Below are 15846 nucleotides of genomic sequence, written 5' to 3'. Positions count from 1 at the left end.
CACGTCTAACTGTGCGCACACCTCACCGTCAAGCCAGTACACTTTTTGTTCGCTTCGGATCTGCTTTTGCTCGGGCCCCGTTGCCCGGGTGATGTCGAATTCTGTGCTGCGGAAGTTGATGGAGGTGGCGGCGTACAGAAGTCCACCTTAGAACGCAATAAATTAAGGATGAAGACGGCTGATTCTACCTGGAAACAAAGAAATGCATTCACCATGCATGCTAACTCACCTGTCATAACAGCTGTGAAGGGCTTCCTGGGGTCAAAGGGCACCTTCTTCCTCCCCATCTCCATGATCACTTGCCCATCCACATCTTTTTTTATAGTGAAGGAGGAAATCTCCTGCAGGACGGCATCAAGGGAAAGAATCTAATTGCAGCTTTGTGTTTGCATGTGACAAATACGATCCCAAACACTGACCAGAAAGGCACACTTTGGGTCAAAGGCATAAGTGCCACACACGTAGATGTGCTGTCCGTCTGAGTGGAACTCCAATAGGAGGATGTAGTTGCGGCAGTCCTCCTGCAGGGAAAGACAAAGAGCCATGAAAAACACAGGGAGCTAAACAGTCTGTCTGCTAACAGTGATTGATCATTTTAGGATTAGCTGATCCAAATTAACCTTGGTCCCACTAATGAGATTAATTGATAATATAGTATGGGCTGGAGGGAATGGAACCTTTCTATCCTGTCTTGTCATTTTAATTATAACGAGAAAGGTTATGTTACTCGGAACAAAAATTAAAAAACAAAAAAAGCATCCATGGTAGTCACTTTTGTGCCGTCTGGTTTGCATTCACGCTTGCGCTTTTGTGAGCAGACCAAATAAGGGTTTCAGTTAAGCACATGCACAAAGTTGCAGCTCGATTAGACGGCACCTGCAGGTAATTCCCCTCTAGTATCTTTCAGTTTACGATTGTGGTTTTTGGGCCACAAACTGCTCCAGAGTGACTTCCTCTCACTCTTTGAATGACTCAAATGACTCAAGCTTCTTACCAGTGTCTTCTCAGCAAACACACTCAATCTCTTACCTCTGTCTTTCCTTTCATCATACATATGTTCCTGCCCTCCTGCGGTACGTCCCAAACCACCTGAAACAAAGGACATTAGACACTGGAGGTTGAGGACATTGTCCTACACCGGCAATCACAGCAATCACCACTCTGTCCAGTGGTCTCACCGTGCGTGGTGTCTCAGTCAGCTTCTTGGTGTCTACTGCCACTATGGTGTCTCTGGCACCCAGGAAAAGCACGCCAGACGTAGGATCCAAGAGGAACGTGCTGAAGTTGGCCACAGCCCTGAACACCTCTGGACCTATGATAGTGTCTGTGGAGAAAGACAAGGAAGTTCCATTGTCATGAGACATACCACTTATTAAAACCAAGGAGGAATACAGCGCTAATACAAGATGAATAATGCAAGATACATTCAAATAGCACATTGTATGTCATCTAGTGTGTGTGTGTGTGTGTGTGTGTGTGTGTGTGTGTGTGCGTGTGTGTGTGCGCACATGCAGGCAGCATCTGACCAAGTTTGCTGATGTGTGCCAGGGATTCCACTGCCTCTTTTAAAGCCCTAAAATGCTTACATTTGACAGATTTTCTCATTTCCTGAGCACTCCTTGTTAACTCAACACAAACACACACACAAACACACACACACCAAAGGACAGGAAGTCACTGAGCCACAGCTTAACCCATCAGCAGGATGAATTCTGATGAATATATCATGTGTTAATTGTAGATAAAAGAAAGAAATTAATATGAATGACTGCAATCACTTTTCAATATATTTGCTCAGTCTGCAACACAATACACAGTAGTACACTTAATCATATATATATATATATATATATATGTCTGATAGTATCGCCCCGATATTGGCATACAAATGTAATATTGGTTGATATCGGTATCAGGTTTTTCTTGATCGTGAAAACCGATAATAAAAAACTGCTGTATATACTGTAAACCTATGGGCTCCCGTACTTGCCGTCATCGAGGCATCCTGCGGCGCCAATACGTGGAAATACTTCTTCACATCATGTGTTATTCCTGGCAGCTGGAACTGGGCCAGATATGTTGAAACCACGGGTGTGGGTGTGCCAGCACAGAGGCCACCAACGTTATCTAACTCGTTAGCTTGTAGCGGGGCCGGCACGGTGTCGTTGTCACTGTTATCAGTCGACATTTTTACCCAGGTCGAGGGTCACCAAATGTGGAGATGAGATTCACAACAACATAGGAGTCGAGGCAGGTGGCACCAATCAGTTTACTCTCCACTCAACTCAACAACAAGCAACAATTCTTTAGCAATAGCTAAGTGGCTACAGCCATAGGCTACAACAACCTCATGACTCGGAAACAGAAGATAGATAGACAGTATCAGTTGATATTGGAATCAAAACTTGAAAGTTGGACAATATCGGCATATCGGTTATTGGCAAAAAAAAAGCCAATATCGGACATCCCTAATATACAGTGTCTCACAAAAGTGAGTAGATTCCTCACATTTCTGAAAATATTTGATATCTTTTCATGGGACAACACTGAAGAAATGAAACTGTTGTACATCTTGTACAACAGTGTCAATTTACTATTCCCTCAAAATAACTCAACACAAAACCATTCATATCTAAACCGCTGGAAACAAAAGTGCGTACAGTTCTAAGTGAAAATGTTGGTTTTATGTTTCCCTCCATTTATATTTGCTTATTAGTCGGTTATTTTCATTGATGTCTATCACTCTGTCCAAGTTTGAAAAACGACCCAACACAACACACACACACACACACACACACACACACACACACAGTCGCTGTGTGTCTGTTTCCATTTCGCATGAATGTCATTCTTCATTCACCAAGAAGCCATCTGTTCAGCTAAAAGCCTCCTGGCACTTAAAAAGCCACTAGCGCTGTGATTTGCCCGCACATGGAGCCTAGCGTCCTGTAACAAGCCTGTGCAGGCTGCTGACGCGACACAACAAAGGCGCACAGACACACACACACACACACACGTACACAAACATGTAGACCAGGGGTCACCAACGTGGTGCCCTCGGGCACCAGGTAGCCCCCACGACCACATGAGGTGCCCGCCAGCCTGCTTTTCATTCAGGTTTTCAGTTAATAATGTGAGAACACTAGAAAGAAAAGTATTCTGAAACATAAAATGTGAGTTGTGGATACCAGCATTTTGTGAATGTTTTGGTAAAACAAGCATATTTGATCTGTTTGGGTTGAAATAAGGTATGAAAATCATTTCTACAAAAATGAGTAGCTCGTGGCCGTTTTCATTTTCTAAAAGTAGCTCTGGCAAGAAAAAACGTTGGTGACCCCTGATGTAGACAGCAATATTGCATATATTGTGTATTGAGTTATACAAATTGGGCAATGACAACAAATATTAAAAGACAATTCAGTGTCATCCATGTTTTCGTAAATGTCAAATGTGGCTTCAGACACACAATAGTTCAGAGAGACGACATGAGTGTTGGTGACAGAGTCCAAAGGCAAGGTCTTCTGGGATGTTCTGGTTCTCAACCTGCCCTCCTTGTGTACACGCATCATTCCTAGAGCGACACCATCTGCTATTTTGCACACAGATAAACTTTTAACATTTACACTTTTGGTGTACAAACAGGAGGTTGAGCCAGAGAATCTAAAGGGGAAAAAAATAAAACTGGTCCTAACATTAAAAAAAAAAAAAAAAAGCTCTTCCTTGGCATGAATCATTCATCATTTATTATACATTAAACATGACGGGGCAGGGAGTGTACGTGAGTGTGTGTCAGGTGAACCTCTGTTCCCCGTAGGGATGTATGATATACTGTAAATCAGTACATATAACCTAAAACATTAAATGAAGCAAAGAATGGAAGGTGGTGTTATTGTGTTGGAGGAGGGAGGCTGTCCATTAAGACTTGAATTAACTGCCTTTCGCTCTGGAGGGGACTCAACCTGCGTGCTCTCCTCTCCCTCCTGTGGGATTGGACCAACCAGGAACTGACAAATTATACCCCGACCCACGCCCCTCCTCACTGTGCTTCATCTGTCAATCAAAACTGATAGAGAGAAGAGAAGAGCCAACGCAGCAGAGCACGCACGCACACACACTGAGCCCTAAGGTGACAGGACACAGCTGTGACACCCCCACATACATTCATAGCAGTATTCCCCACATCCTCTCCGTTGTTCTGAAGCAACAGGATATGGCAGCTTAGTGAGTGTATCATTTACCATCAACATGAACACCTGATGACAGAGGGCGGCCGTCTACACACATCCTGTCGTTAAAGACGACCACAGTGAAAAACGAATGGGTCAGCCCGCATCTGTAGCGTAGACAAAATATCCCTCTGTAGATGTGTTGTCAAAACATTTATCATGGAGGCATAACAGCTCCACAGCATTATGCAAGCTTGCATAAAGACGAGAGGTGTGTTGCTCTGCAGCTGTGGTGTGAAAAAGATCAGTGACAAAACATGGGAGCAGCTGTGTTGATGCACCACTATCCAGCTAGGTGCAACTAAATAAATGTCTGGACAAAGATTTCAGTTTCACTACGCCTCATTTACAGATGCAAGCATGCGCATTTTCATTAAAAGCCGGTGATAACATAGCAAAAAAAAAGGCTGCAAAGGCCACATTAATACGTAAGTATACCGCACAACAGGGCCATCCAGTCTTTGTCCAGCGAGGGCCGCAAAGCAGGGAGGCATTTTGATACATTTTCTACATTAAAGATGCTACAACCAATCCAGTGTAGATCAAAATATGCTAAGCTATCTGAACACAACATTCACATCTTAGCTTTGTTTTCTAATAATATATGAGCCAAGAAGTGTGCGGGCCGCACTTTGGACACCTGTGCTGTATAATAAAAGACACCTGTGCACTCAGTAGCCTTTCTACATTGCACATGGACATGTAGGTGAAGACATCAAATGCACAAAATGACCACACAGTTGTCCTCTCTCCTAACATGCACACACACACACACACACACAGTATTTAGAGCAGGGGTGGGCAACCTTTTTGGGTCTGCATTGAGTTAACAAAATTAGCCGGGGAGTCGGACTATACATGCACACACTATTTTACATGCACACACTATTTTAGGCTTATAATTCTAACAGTCCGCCCGGAATTATTTGTCTTATTTTATCTGTAAGAGTGTCATACAATCTGCTACATGTGCTTGTGTCCCCTTTTTAAACATCAGACCACATCAAATTATGAAATTGAATTTTACAGTTGTTTTTTTTTTACTGAATGCTACACCTGGAATGGACATGAATAAAGGATGTGTGATATACAATATGAACTATGAAGGATAAAACATCGACAATTCATTTTTTACTTCCCAGGCAGTGCAGTGGATAGGTTAAGTTGTGTGTCACATTTGTTGACTTGTGGTTCTTTGCATGTGAAAAGCGACTTAAACAATTAAAAGGTTGTCTCAGATTGACCCTTCCTACTTGCAAGTCATGTTGCCAGTTTATATGTTAAAAGTTTAAATGAATTACTTTGGGAGCAAATGGCGGGCCAGATTCAAACGCTTGGCGGGCCGCATGTGCCCCTTGGGCTGTAGTTTGCCCTCCCCTGATTTAGCGCATGTAGGAAGACAAACATGAAGTAAAACCAACAAGCGATTGTTCACTTTATCAACTATTAGTTTTCATTATTGCTACTCTTAGAATGTTTTCATTCACATCATAGTAAACACCTTTAAAAAAAATAAAATAAAAAAATCACATCCCACATTCTAACCTCCCACGTCATTTTCCCGCTTGCCCAGTTCTCCCACCTCCACCAACCTACTCGCACCCTCTCCGGGGCAGCAGGCGGCTGGCTCGCGCTGATAAGCAGTAGCACTACTAATCAGGCTTGCCCTAAATTCACCCGTGCCTGTCAGAATTGGCATGTGAAAGTGTGTGTGTGTGTGTGTGCGTGCGTGCGCAGAAACCTGCAGCATCCCTCACGAGGGAGGTGTATGTACATAATGAGTGCTCACGCGTGACCACGTTTCACTGTGAATGAGAATCCAAACAATCTTATGATTGATTGAATGATTGTATAGCCCTAATGCAGCCAGCCAGCCACACTGTTGCATAACAAAGACAATATTAACTTAATAATCATAATTTAACCAAATAATTTTTGCACCATTGGTGCTCATAAACAAGCTAACAGGACACATACAGTACTACGGTTAGAACATCTTTAAGATGGCATCCTTTATTGCTGTAAAACCACAAATTTATAATAACACAGTAGGATTTTTGTTTGTTGGCATCACTTTCCTCCATTTGTGCACATTTTTATTTTTATTTTTCTGTTTTCATATGATATTTGTAGCCACGTGTGTATGCTTCTGAGCTGTGATTCAGGGTTTGGGCTACAGGGGGCAGTGGCATTTGCCTGCTAGTTGGAGACAGACCAAGAGAAAATAAATTGAAGTGTGGGGCCTAGCTGTAAGGTAGGGCTGTCTCCAACTAAGGATTTTCATAGTTCAATCTGATTCGTTAGATTCCGTCCATAGTCGACTGTTTTTTTGTGTGTGTGTTTTTTGCAAGATCAGAGCAAATGGCGATTCCCTCAAATGAAGAGATCTCATGTGCAATTTTTCCACCTCAGACAAAGAGGTCATAACACTCTCACTATCAATAAAATCGGATCTAATCGGACGCCAAAAAATGTGGATCAGGGCATTCCTACAGCGTCTGGCTGTGCAGTACAGTTTGAGTCCTCGAATGGTGGCACTTGTTTGTGATGCAGTTAGTTACAAAATATTTTTTTCTAACTGTCGTCATATAGGGGCCGCACGGTGGGGTGAGTGGTTAGCATGTTGGACACACAGTCAGGAGATCGGGAAGAGCTGGGTTCGAATCTCCGCTTGGGGTTTGCATGTTCTCCCGTGCTTGCGTGGGTTTTCTCCGGGTACTCCGGTTTCCTCCCACATTCCAAAAACATTCATGTTAGGTTAATTGGCGACTCTAAATTGTCCATAGGTATGAATGTGAGTGTGAATGGTTGTTTGTCTATATGTGCCCTGTGATTGGCTGGCGACCAGTCCAGGGTGTACCCCGCCTCTCACCCGAAGTCAGCTGGGATGAGCTCCAGCGTGCCCCCACGACCCTAGTGAAGATGAGCGGCATAGAAAATAGATGGATGGGTTTTTTTTCGAAATTAGATTGCATGTTAATGTGAATCAACATTTTTTCTGTTTGTCAGCCCTGTTCTGACTTTTTTGAGCAGTGGTTCATGCACACATGTTGCACACATTGTACACCACACCGCAGCTCGAACCCCTCATCACGCCAGCCCAAAGTTCCTTGCAATAATTATGTCAGCTACCGTAAAAAGTAGCACATCTGGACTCCATGCCAGTGCCCAACCTGCTGTGTAAACCACGCCTGGCCTGTGCCTGCTCCTGACAGCAGAACAAAGTGGACGGTGTGTGACTGAGTTAAATTGACAGATGATTAAAGTGGACAACTTTGACCACCGTCAACTGATTGTCCCAGAGGGGAGGGATGCGTCTGAATGCTTTTAACCCGAATGCCTGTCCTAATTGACATAAAAGTCACTGCACATCTTCCCCACTGACTTCCCTTCAAACTTTCAACATGTAAGTCCAAGTGACAATGCATGTATACTTTGATGACATGACACCCTCTTGGACCCGTGACCCCTCACCCTGTGCCAGCTGAAGCTTTCACATGTGAATCAGCAGCATGGTGCCGCCGCTGCTCAGTCGAACCAAAGCATGCAGAGATTCCACAACAGTGCAGCACTACAACACAGATGAAGTTGTTTTGTGCTTGTACCACCTCTTCCTTCCTTCCTCTCTTTGTCGTTCCGTCTCTACTATCGTCTGTCACTCTGATTGGCCGCCTCTTCAAGGTCAGCTGGATGGCAGTTTGTTTTGACGCTGCTCCAAATAGAATTTGTTTGGTGGCTAACATCATCGTTTTCAATGAGCTACTCACACTGGTCAATACGGGCAAATGGGCAGCAACGTCCAAACACAGAAGTTATCCAAAACCAAAAACACCATTAAACAAATGCAATGGGGAAAATTAAAAATCAGGATGGAAGGATGCAAGATCAACAACAAATGCAAAAGAAAATGCTGCAAATACCCAAAACATACACAAACCCTCCAAAAAAGACTACATGAGAGAAACATTGCAAGTTGATGGAACAAAACAGACGACTGCCAGCCTACAAGTGGAGTAAGACTTCATCTTGAAAGACATGAGCGGGATGCCCAAAACAAAGTTGACTGACTTTTGAAGAGGCGTAATGAAAAGGTACATTTTTTTTCATGTTTTTGTTAAACACTTAGCCGTAACATTTTACAATAATAATATAAAGCAATGGATTTAGTTAGCTAATATTAGTATAGCATAGTTCTGCCTCACCTGGTAGCCTGGCAACCTTCTGTTTTGTTCATGAACTTGCAGCATTTTTCATGTTTAGTTCTTGCCATTTGCAGCCCGTTTCTTTTACATTTGTGTTTTATCTTGCAGCATTATTGTGATGGCAGCATTTTTAATTAGATGCATTTGCCTATTGTATTCGTTCTTTGGTGTTTGTGCGTTTTTGGTACATTTTATATTTACGGTACAACATGTCTGAAAAGGAGTAGGAAGAAGCAGAGCTTACTGAATTCTACCCCCTTTCCATATCACAGCCATCGCCAATGAATTTGTTCACTTCCTGCATTCAATATACATGATTCACAAAAAGCTAGGGACATCAGGCCCTGAGGCGAAATCCCAGGACAAAGCCAAAGCGCACCAAGACCTCTGCATGAAAACCAGACCAACTCCCCACCCCCTGAATACACACGTCCAACTCCCAACGCCCCGGCACCCCCCGCACAACCCACCATCCTCCAACAAGGAGCCGAGCAGAAAAAACCCTCAAACTTCATATCCAATCTGTTTCAAGAATCCCTCGAGAGAGCATGACGCAAACACTGTAACGTCAGAGGCCAAGAAATATTGCATGAGAGTGTGTGTGTGTGTGTGTGTGTGTGTGCATGTGTTACGTCATGACTGTGAATCATAGCCTTCCTTGCCTTCTACTGTGCACTTGAATGCCTTAAGAGCCACACCTCTTAAACACACGAATAAAACATGAGCCAAGAGACCAGGGTGTGTGTCTGTGTCCGTGAAATTGTGTCACAAACAATAGATCAGCACACAGACACAAGGGTCCTCAAATATGATTGTGTGCTTTTATTTATTCATTGGCTACACAGCGCACGCAGTCCTGCAATCCTGAACCATGAGGCTAAATATACTTCACACATGCTTGACTTCTCAGACACCATCTAGAACATTGTGCCAACATTTAATGCACTTGAAGGTGACTCTCCTTACATAACACACATGCACATTTTAGAGCAAGAGTGAACGAAATGTATTCCTTCTAGTGCAATGCATGCACGAGTGTTTTTATTTGGAGGGGTCCAAAAGGTCATTTCCCACGATACCCGACCCCGTGCATCCAGGCTGCTGTTCTGTGATGTCATCATCACCTTGCTCCACGAGAGAGGAACTAAAGAGGCGGGGCTTTTCCTTCCTGGCTAATACAATGGAGACCTCCGTGCCTGCACTCTCTTGTCTGCACTCGTGCAGGGTTTCTAAACATGAGCGTTGTGAACTCCACTGCGCTGTTGTGTCGTCATTAATACAACATTACAGTACGGTGACGTGCTCTGAGGCTCATGGCTGGTGAAGCACTGACTTACACGTCTGAGGTGTAAGACCCCGGAGGTGCTGCAAAGTGCTTCGCTGTTTCAGCTTATGGATTGTCTGATCAGTTTATTGTCTGATCCGCAAGAATAACGATGCCTTACATTGAAGGCATTACACAGGCTGTAGAAAGTCATGGTGTGTAATACATCTTTCTGCAGAACAAAAAAAAAATGGGTATGGCGAGCCACTGCCACACTTCTGGTTTCTAATGTATTTGATCAGGAAATGCGTGTATTCAGTGCTTTTTACTAGAAAATGTTAAAAATAGGGCTGTGGCTCAATTAAAATACTTAATCACGATTAATCAGATTTTGTCAATAGTTAATTCATAATTAATCACACTTAATCACAGATAGAAGTGTGTTTTTATCTATAATAAGTAGGGATGTAAGTCTCTTTGATACACAACTATGATAACGACTTCAAATTTTACGTAAAGGGACATCAATTTTGGAAATATGGGCCATTATTTTATTGAAAAAAATAATATATATATATTTTTTAAAAAATAGGGCCGTTAAAGGAAACTCCCGCTAACTTTCTAGTTAAAAATAATAATAGGTTAGCTTTATATAGTGCCTTTCAAGGTACCAAAAGCACTTCACATTGAACCCATTACTGATTCACTGCTCAGTCACACACCAGTGGTGATAAACTAAATCTGTAGACACAGCTGCCTTGGGGTAGGTTGACGGAAATGTGGCTGCCAATGCGCAGTGACTGGGATGGAGGAAGTGGGGATCGAACAACCAACCATCCGGTTTCTGGGCGAAAATACTGTCATAAAACAGATCAGTGGACAAATACGGTGGAACCTCAGTTTTGGTTGGATTTGAATACGTAATGTGACCAGTAGATGCACGCATTACCTGAGTGAGGAATGAAAAGTGGATAGAAACATTGTGTTTTTTTATACCCTAGTCACACTACAGTAGAGTTAGAATGAGCCAGAATGCCGTCGTGGTTTATTCCTGGATATTTAAAGTGTATTCTAAAAATTCTGACTGCATTCTGTTCCCCTTGAGGAGCAAAATGGTATTACAAGGCTCACTTCCTCAGTGTAAGAGTAGAGGTGTCCCCATACAGCTTTTTCACTTCTGATAGCACTGAATATCGATACCGGTATCGACACAAATCAGCATAGGTTTGGCTCCCTGGTAGCCTGGCTTCCATGTACTTGCGGCATTTCTCATGTAGTTGTTTGTGGGGCTTGTGTGTGCCATTTTTGCCATTTGCAGCCTTTTTCGTTTACATTTGTTCATCTTGCAGCGTTTTTAATGTGCAGCATTTTCCCTCTGCATTTGTTTCATGGTGTATGAGTTTGGGTTTTGGATCGTTCTGTGTTTCTGTGTGGGCCACTGAACAATAGCGTTGGAATACACCACATACAAGACTGCTGACTGCTCGGGAAAGGAAATAAAACCAGTACAGAACTGGGTTTAGGTTTTTTTGTTCCACCATGTACTTCCTAAAATATAAAAAAGGCAGAACAAAAAGCTTGCTGTGAAAAACCAATAAGAGGAAGTATAACGATATAAAGATCACACAGCAAAATGACAGGTGTTCTAGAAACCTGATTCTGGGCTGTTAAAGAATATGACCGACAAAGAAAAGTTGGCATTCTCATGTAACTCACTCTGCCTGGCTTCCAAAGAAAAGAAACTTTACAACAGCGCAGGAAGTGCGCAAGGTGAAAATGTCTCATGCCAACTGAATACATTGTTTTAAACAAGTGATAGTTCTTGTAGGACCTTGCAGAGCGTTACATTATTGCGGCCATCTTTACTACCAAGAATATAAACAAATGAACTTGCCTGGAGGAGACGCTTACAGTGTATCCCCAGGTGTAATCCGCCCACTCATTTTTTTTCCACATGCACCTGCACAACCTGCCCCACAACTGGTGTGTGTGGGCATGTGCTGTAAGTAGAACTAAAAGTGGGTCGCCTGGTGGGGTCAATAGGGTGTCACAAACAAGTTGCAGTACGGTAGAGGCCAGCCTACCCGCGATCCTACATTCACAACGATGCAATTTGTCTGATCAAATAGGAAATTATTATTTGTTAATGGTAACTTAAATAGAAAGTGGTTTGATGGCACTATCTGCAGGAAAAAATCATGGTTTGATGTGTGTAGGTGACAGGCGCAGCATGCTTTTGCCGGATCGGATCCAAAACGTCTTCTATATGGTGTCACGCCTTGTGTGTCAGCCTGCGTGACTGTTTATTTCCCCTTATATGCCGTAGTTGTGGTTTCTATGCCCTATTTTGTTATACTTCCTGTTTTGTTCCACCTAATTTTCTGCCGCCTTTACTTTCTCGTTTTCTTGCACTTGCTGCTTATTTGTGTTCTGCTTATTTAGTTCAGCTGGTAGCGTCCTCCTTGGTTGGAGCAATGTTTGGTTTGTTTGTCGTACGTCTGTTGCCTGTTTCGCATGCTGTTACACGTACCTTTGGGCAAGCTTCCCTTTTTTCTGCTCTACTGCTGCGTGAAATAAACATTTTTACCTTCACTGGGTCCCGTCTCTGCATCCTGAGGTCATCGCCAACAAAACCCCATGCCACGTTGTGACGATATGCCCTTTTTTTTTACTGTATTTTATGAACAAAAAGATAAATTCCATTATATATTTCTATGTATTAACAGCTCCAAATGACCTGAAAATTGTAATCATGCTGAAGTATACCACACATGTCTGAAAATCTAAAACACCAGTCTCTTTGATAGTAGCACAATATTTGAATCACACTTTAACACTGTTATTATGAGCCATGGGGGGTTGCATTCAAAGATATCAAGTTATTTTTTTAAGTTGAATGCACTGTTTTAAGTGTAAATTGTATTTTCTGAGATTTCTGTACTTTCTTAATCAGAGTTACGCTAGTGAGTTATAAGAATATCCACTTACTGTTTTTCTTTGTCTTTCTGTTTATTTAGACCAGGGGTGGGCAAACCTTTTGACTCGTGGGCTGCATTGAGCAAAATTGGCCAGGGGGCCAGACTATATATTAAATAACAGTCCACGTGGAATTATTTTTCTTATTTTGTCTGTAAAAAGTGTCATACAATCTGCTATAGGTGCACATTAAACATCAGACATCAAATAACAAAATTGAATTTTCTAGGGTTTTTTTTTTTTTTTACTGAATAAGACACCCGAAAAATGAACTATGAACGATAAAACATTGACTAATAAAGAGTATGTGAACGTCCCTCCTAAGTTGTGTGTCACATATTTGTTGACTTGTGTTTGTTTGGCACCATGGGTGAGGTAGTTGTCTGGATCGCTGCATGTGAAAAGCTACTTAAACCATCAAAAGCTTGTCTCAGATTGACTGACTCTGACAGAAAGAAGACAGAGCATGAGTTGTTCATTGCTCTGTGTGCATCATATGAACAAATAAGTTCCGTGGATGAACATTTTGTGCATTGAGAGGGTTTCATCTTGAAGATTTAATTTCTATTGGTGTTCCAGTTCCCACACGGCGCAGCGGCGAAAACCTGTCACTGTGAGTGGGGTTTCCTCCAAAAATTAGGCTTTATCGTTGGTTGTATGTATTTCTGTACTTCAGATAATGCTTTATTGTGATTGTTACATTTTCCCCTTCAATTTGGTATTAAATTAATATGCAGACTTACACCATAGCCATCGTGAGTGAGATATGACATGAGTGATTTAAGTCCACCTCACTGGAGCTCCGCCACAGCCCTGTACGTCACCACAGTAGAAACAAAAAGAAGCGCGCCTTCATAAAGTATTGAAAGGATGAGTCTCATTTGGCCGTGTTGTTGCCTGAGGAGGCACTCCCTCCTGAGAGCTGCTGTTTCATTACGTAATCAGATCTGTCAGTCATGTGTGAGGAGGGCCGGCGAGCAGGAACACACAACAGAATCCACATTCACAATGTTTGTTTGTTCTCACACACACACACACACACACACAGGCACACACGCACACAAACACACACACAGGGTGTTATGATATTGAGCTCCACATATTCTTGCCATGGTTTTTCTGCCTCTCTCATCTCCCCGCAGTGTGACTTTCCCCTCAGCCACTCCTCAGCTTCAACCACTCCGCAAGCCAGCGGGGGTGGTCATTCTCGTCAAATAAGCCCCTGTCACACAGATGAGAAATCCCCCCTTGAACCGCTCAGACCAACTGTCTGCTTGATTAAAGCTAAAGGGAGAAGCTGAGAAAGGGACCGATGGACCTCCCTCTTCATCTGCTCTCGGGCCGATGAGACATGGCAGTTCGTCTTGACTTGAGCCAACCTCGTTTTATTACGTTGCTGCTGAGTGAAGGCTCTCTTAGCTTGATTTGTTTTGTTGTTTTTTACTACCTGAGAAAAACCGACGCCTCTTTTCCTCTTTCCCGTTTCAGCCTTCATGTACCGTTGAATTATGTTTTAATTTGTAATAAATTGCAATTGTAATGCAATTATCAGTTGCAGGGCTGTCTTCGACCAAGGATTTTTATAGTCGAATCTTATTCATTAGATTTTGTCAATAGTCGACTAATTGTCGAATATTGCTTTTTTTTTAAGAGCACTGCTAAGGATAATCCCTACAAATAAACAGATCTCATTTGCGACTTTTTCCACCTCAAAGAAAAAGGCTAAAACACTCAGATAAACAAATAAACATGGTAGGTGTACCTTTATTTTTATTTTCTGTAGTTAGTGACGCAAAAAGCATCTGCCTCTGGTCTTGCCAGTGTCAGACCCTGTTCTGTCAGCCCAAGTGTGTGGCGGTCGGCTAGCTCAATAGCATTGTCCGGTACGCCGCTGTTTAGTCATGTCTTGGTTGCAGGCCAAAAGTCTCGTACTGTGGGTGATGGGGAGTCATAACTCATCCATATTATTCATTTATCATTGGTAAGGAGAGTGTGCGGTGTTAGCTTAGCATGTATTCCTCCGCGCCTTCTTCACATTTGTTTACATCTTAGACGCCGCTTGCGGTGACAAAAACATTGCCGTGGCGAAATAAAATATCCAACAGCTCTTGTCGAGTGTAAGATGTTCAAGCAGATCCGATGTGAGCAAAATAATAACTACAAAACTGCTAATCGGGTAGAGACTGCGGGCTCCGCTGTGTGCACACGCTGTCATCTTGTATAGGTCTTCTGTTCATTTTCAATTCTTTAATAACACCAATGAGGCTGAATTTGTATCAAAATAGGCTATTTATAACAAAAATAAATACATTCTATGTAAAAATGTATGCTCACCAGCAGCCATGGGCGCCCCCCATGTAGTCAAAAGCGTACTATCTTGATCACGTGACATTTTCAAATGATTCGACTGGGAGATTGATAATCGAATTAGACTCCTCCGAATCGTCAAATAGTTGACTATTCTAAGACACCCCTAATCAGTTGGAATTGAACAACAAACATCTCATCCACTGTGTGAACAAGAGGAAAACAGCCATGTTTAATCTCCTCTACCCCCTGCTGTCATTATGGCTAACAGGGCTTTAAATCCACACATAAAAACTGCTTCTCCACCCAAACAATCACCAGGAAGAACTCGTTTGTGTGTGTGTGTTTGTGCGTAACACACTTGTGCGCACCACGTGCGCAAACGACGAGTGTTCAAACGCTAAACCAGGAAGAATTCCAGTGGTTGCGGCGTCAGCCATGTCTGTGGCAACAACACATGCATGCACACACAGACATTTGGTTGTGATTGTGGGCATTAAAAGGATAAAACATGAGAGAAAATACATCTCTACTTTAGTCCATAACCTTTGCTTTGTGTGCAATGTTTAACCGAGGTCGATAACAAGCACTTCACAATGGCTGGCTTGATCTGATGACAGGCCATCAGCCAACACACACATGCACATACTGTATACACAGACTCATACAGATAAGGTAAAAGCACAAAGGCACAGGGCAAACAAAGGTGTCATTACGGTGTGTGCTCTCCTCATAGCATATTGTGCAGAAACAAAACACATACTGTACTGTACGTAGAGGTTCATCACACTAATAATTACCGTAAATGCAAGCGTCCATTGTCTTATTTACTGTATGTCTATGTCCGTCTATGCCTCAAGCAAGAGCACAT

The 15846-nt window shown here is 42.6% G+C and overlaps 1 protein-coding gene across 2 annotated transcripts in view; it reads right to left on the bottom strand.

The window, feature by feature from the left end:
* The window catches only part of sema4f (sema domain, immunoglobulin domain (Ig), transmembrane domain (TM) and short cytoplasmic domain, (semaphorin) 4F), a 38759-nt gene that overhangs the window by 8830 nt on the left and 14083 nt on the right, over window positions 1-15846 (bottom strand). For both annotated transcript variants that reach the window (XR_008573859.1, XM_054800793.1), the window contains exons 2-6: window positions 1179-1324; window positions 1030-1089; window positions 420-521; window positions 230-341; window positions 27-146 (exon numbers count right to left, since the gene is read on the bottom strand). Coding sequence is in view for 1 of the 2 variants with exons in the window: in XM_054800793.1 (XP_054656768.1) it covers window positions 27-146; window positions 230-341; window positions 420-521; window positions 1030-1089; window positions 1179-1324 (540 nt within the window). In the remaining variant the exon portion in view is untranslated. The remainder of the gene's footprint in view (window positions 1-26; window positions 147-229; window positions 342-419; window positions 522-1029; window positions 1090-1178; window positions 1325-15846) is intronic.

Source organism: Dunckerocampus dactyliophorus, chromosome 15 (assembly GCF_027744805.1).
Source record: "Dunckerocampus dactyliophorus isolate RoL2022-P2 chromosome 15, RoL_Ddac_1.1, whole genome shotgun sequence".
NCBI classification, from domain to species: Eukaryota; Metazoa; Chordata; class Actinopteri; order Syngnathiformes; family Syngnathidae; genus Dunckerocampus; species Dunckerocampus dactyliophorus.
Note: the sequence above shows the minus strand (reverse complement) of the source record. Positions and strands in the feature narration are given on the sequence as shown.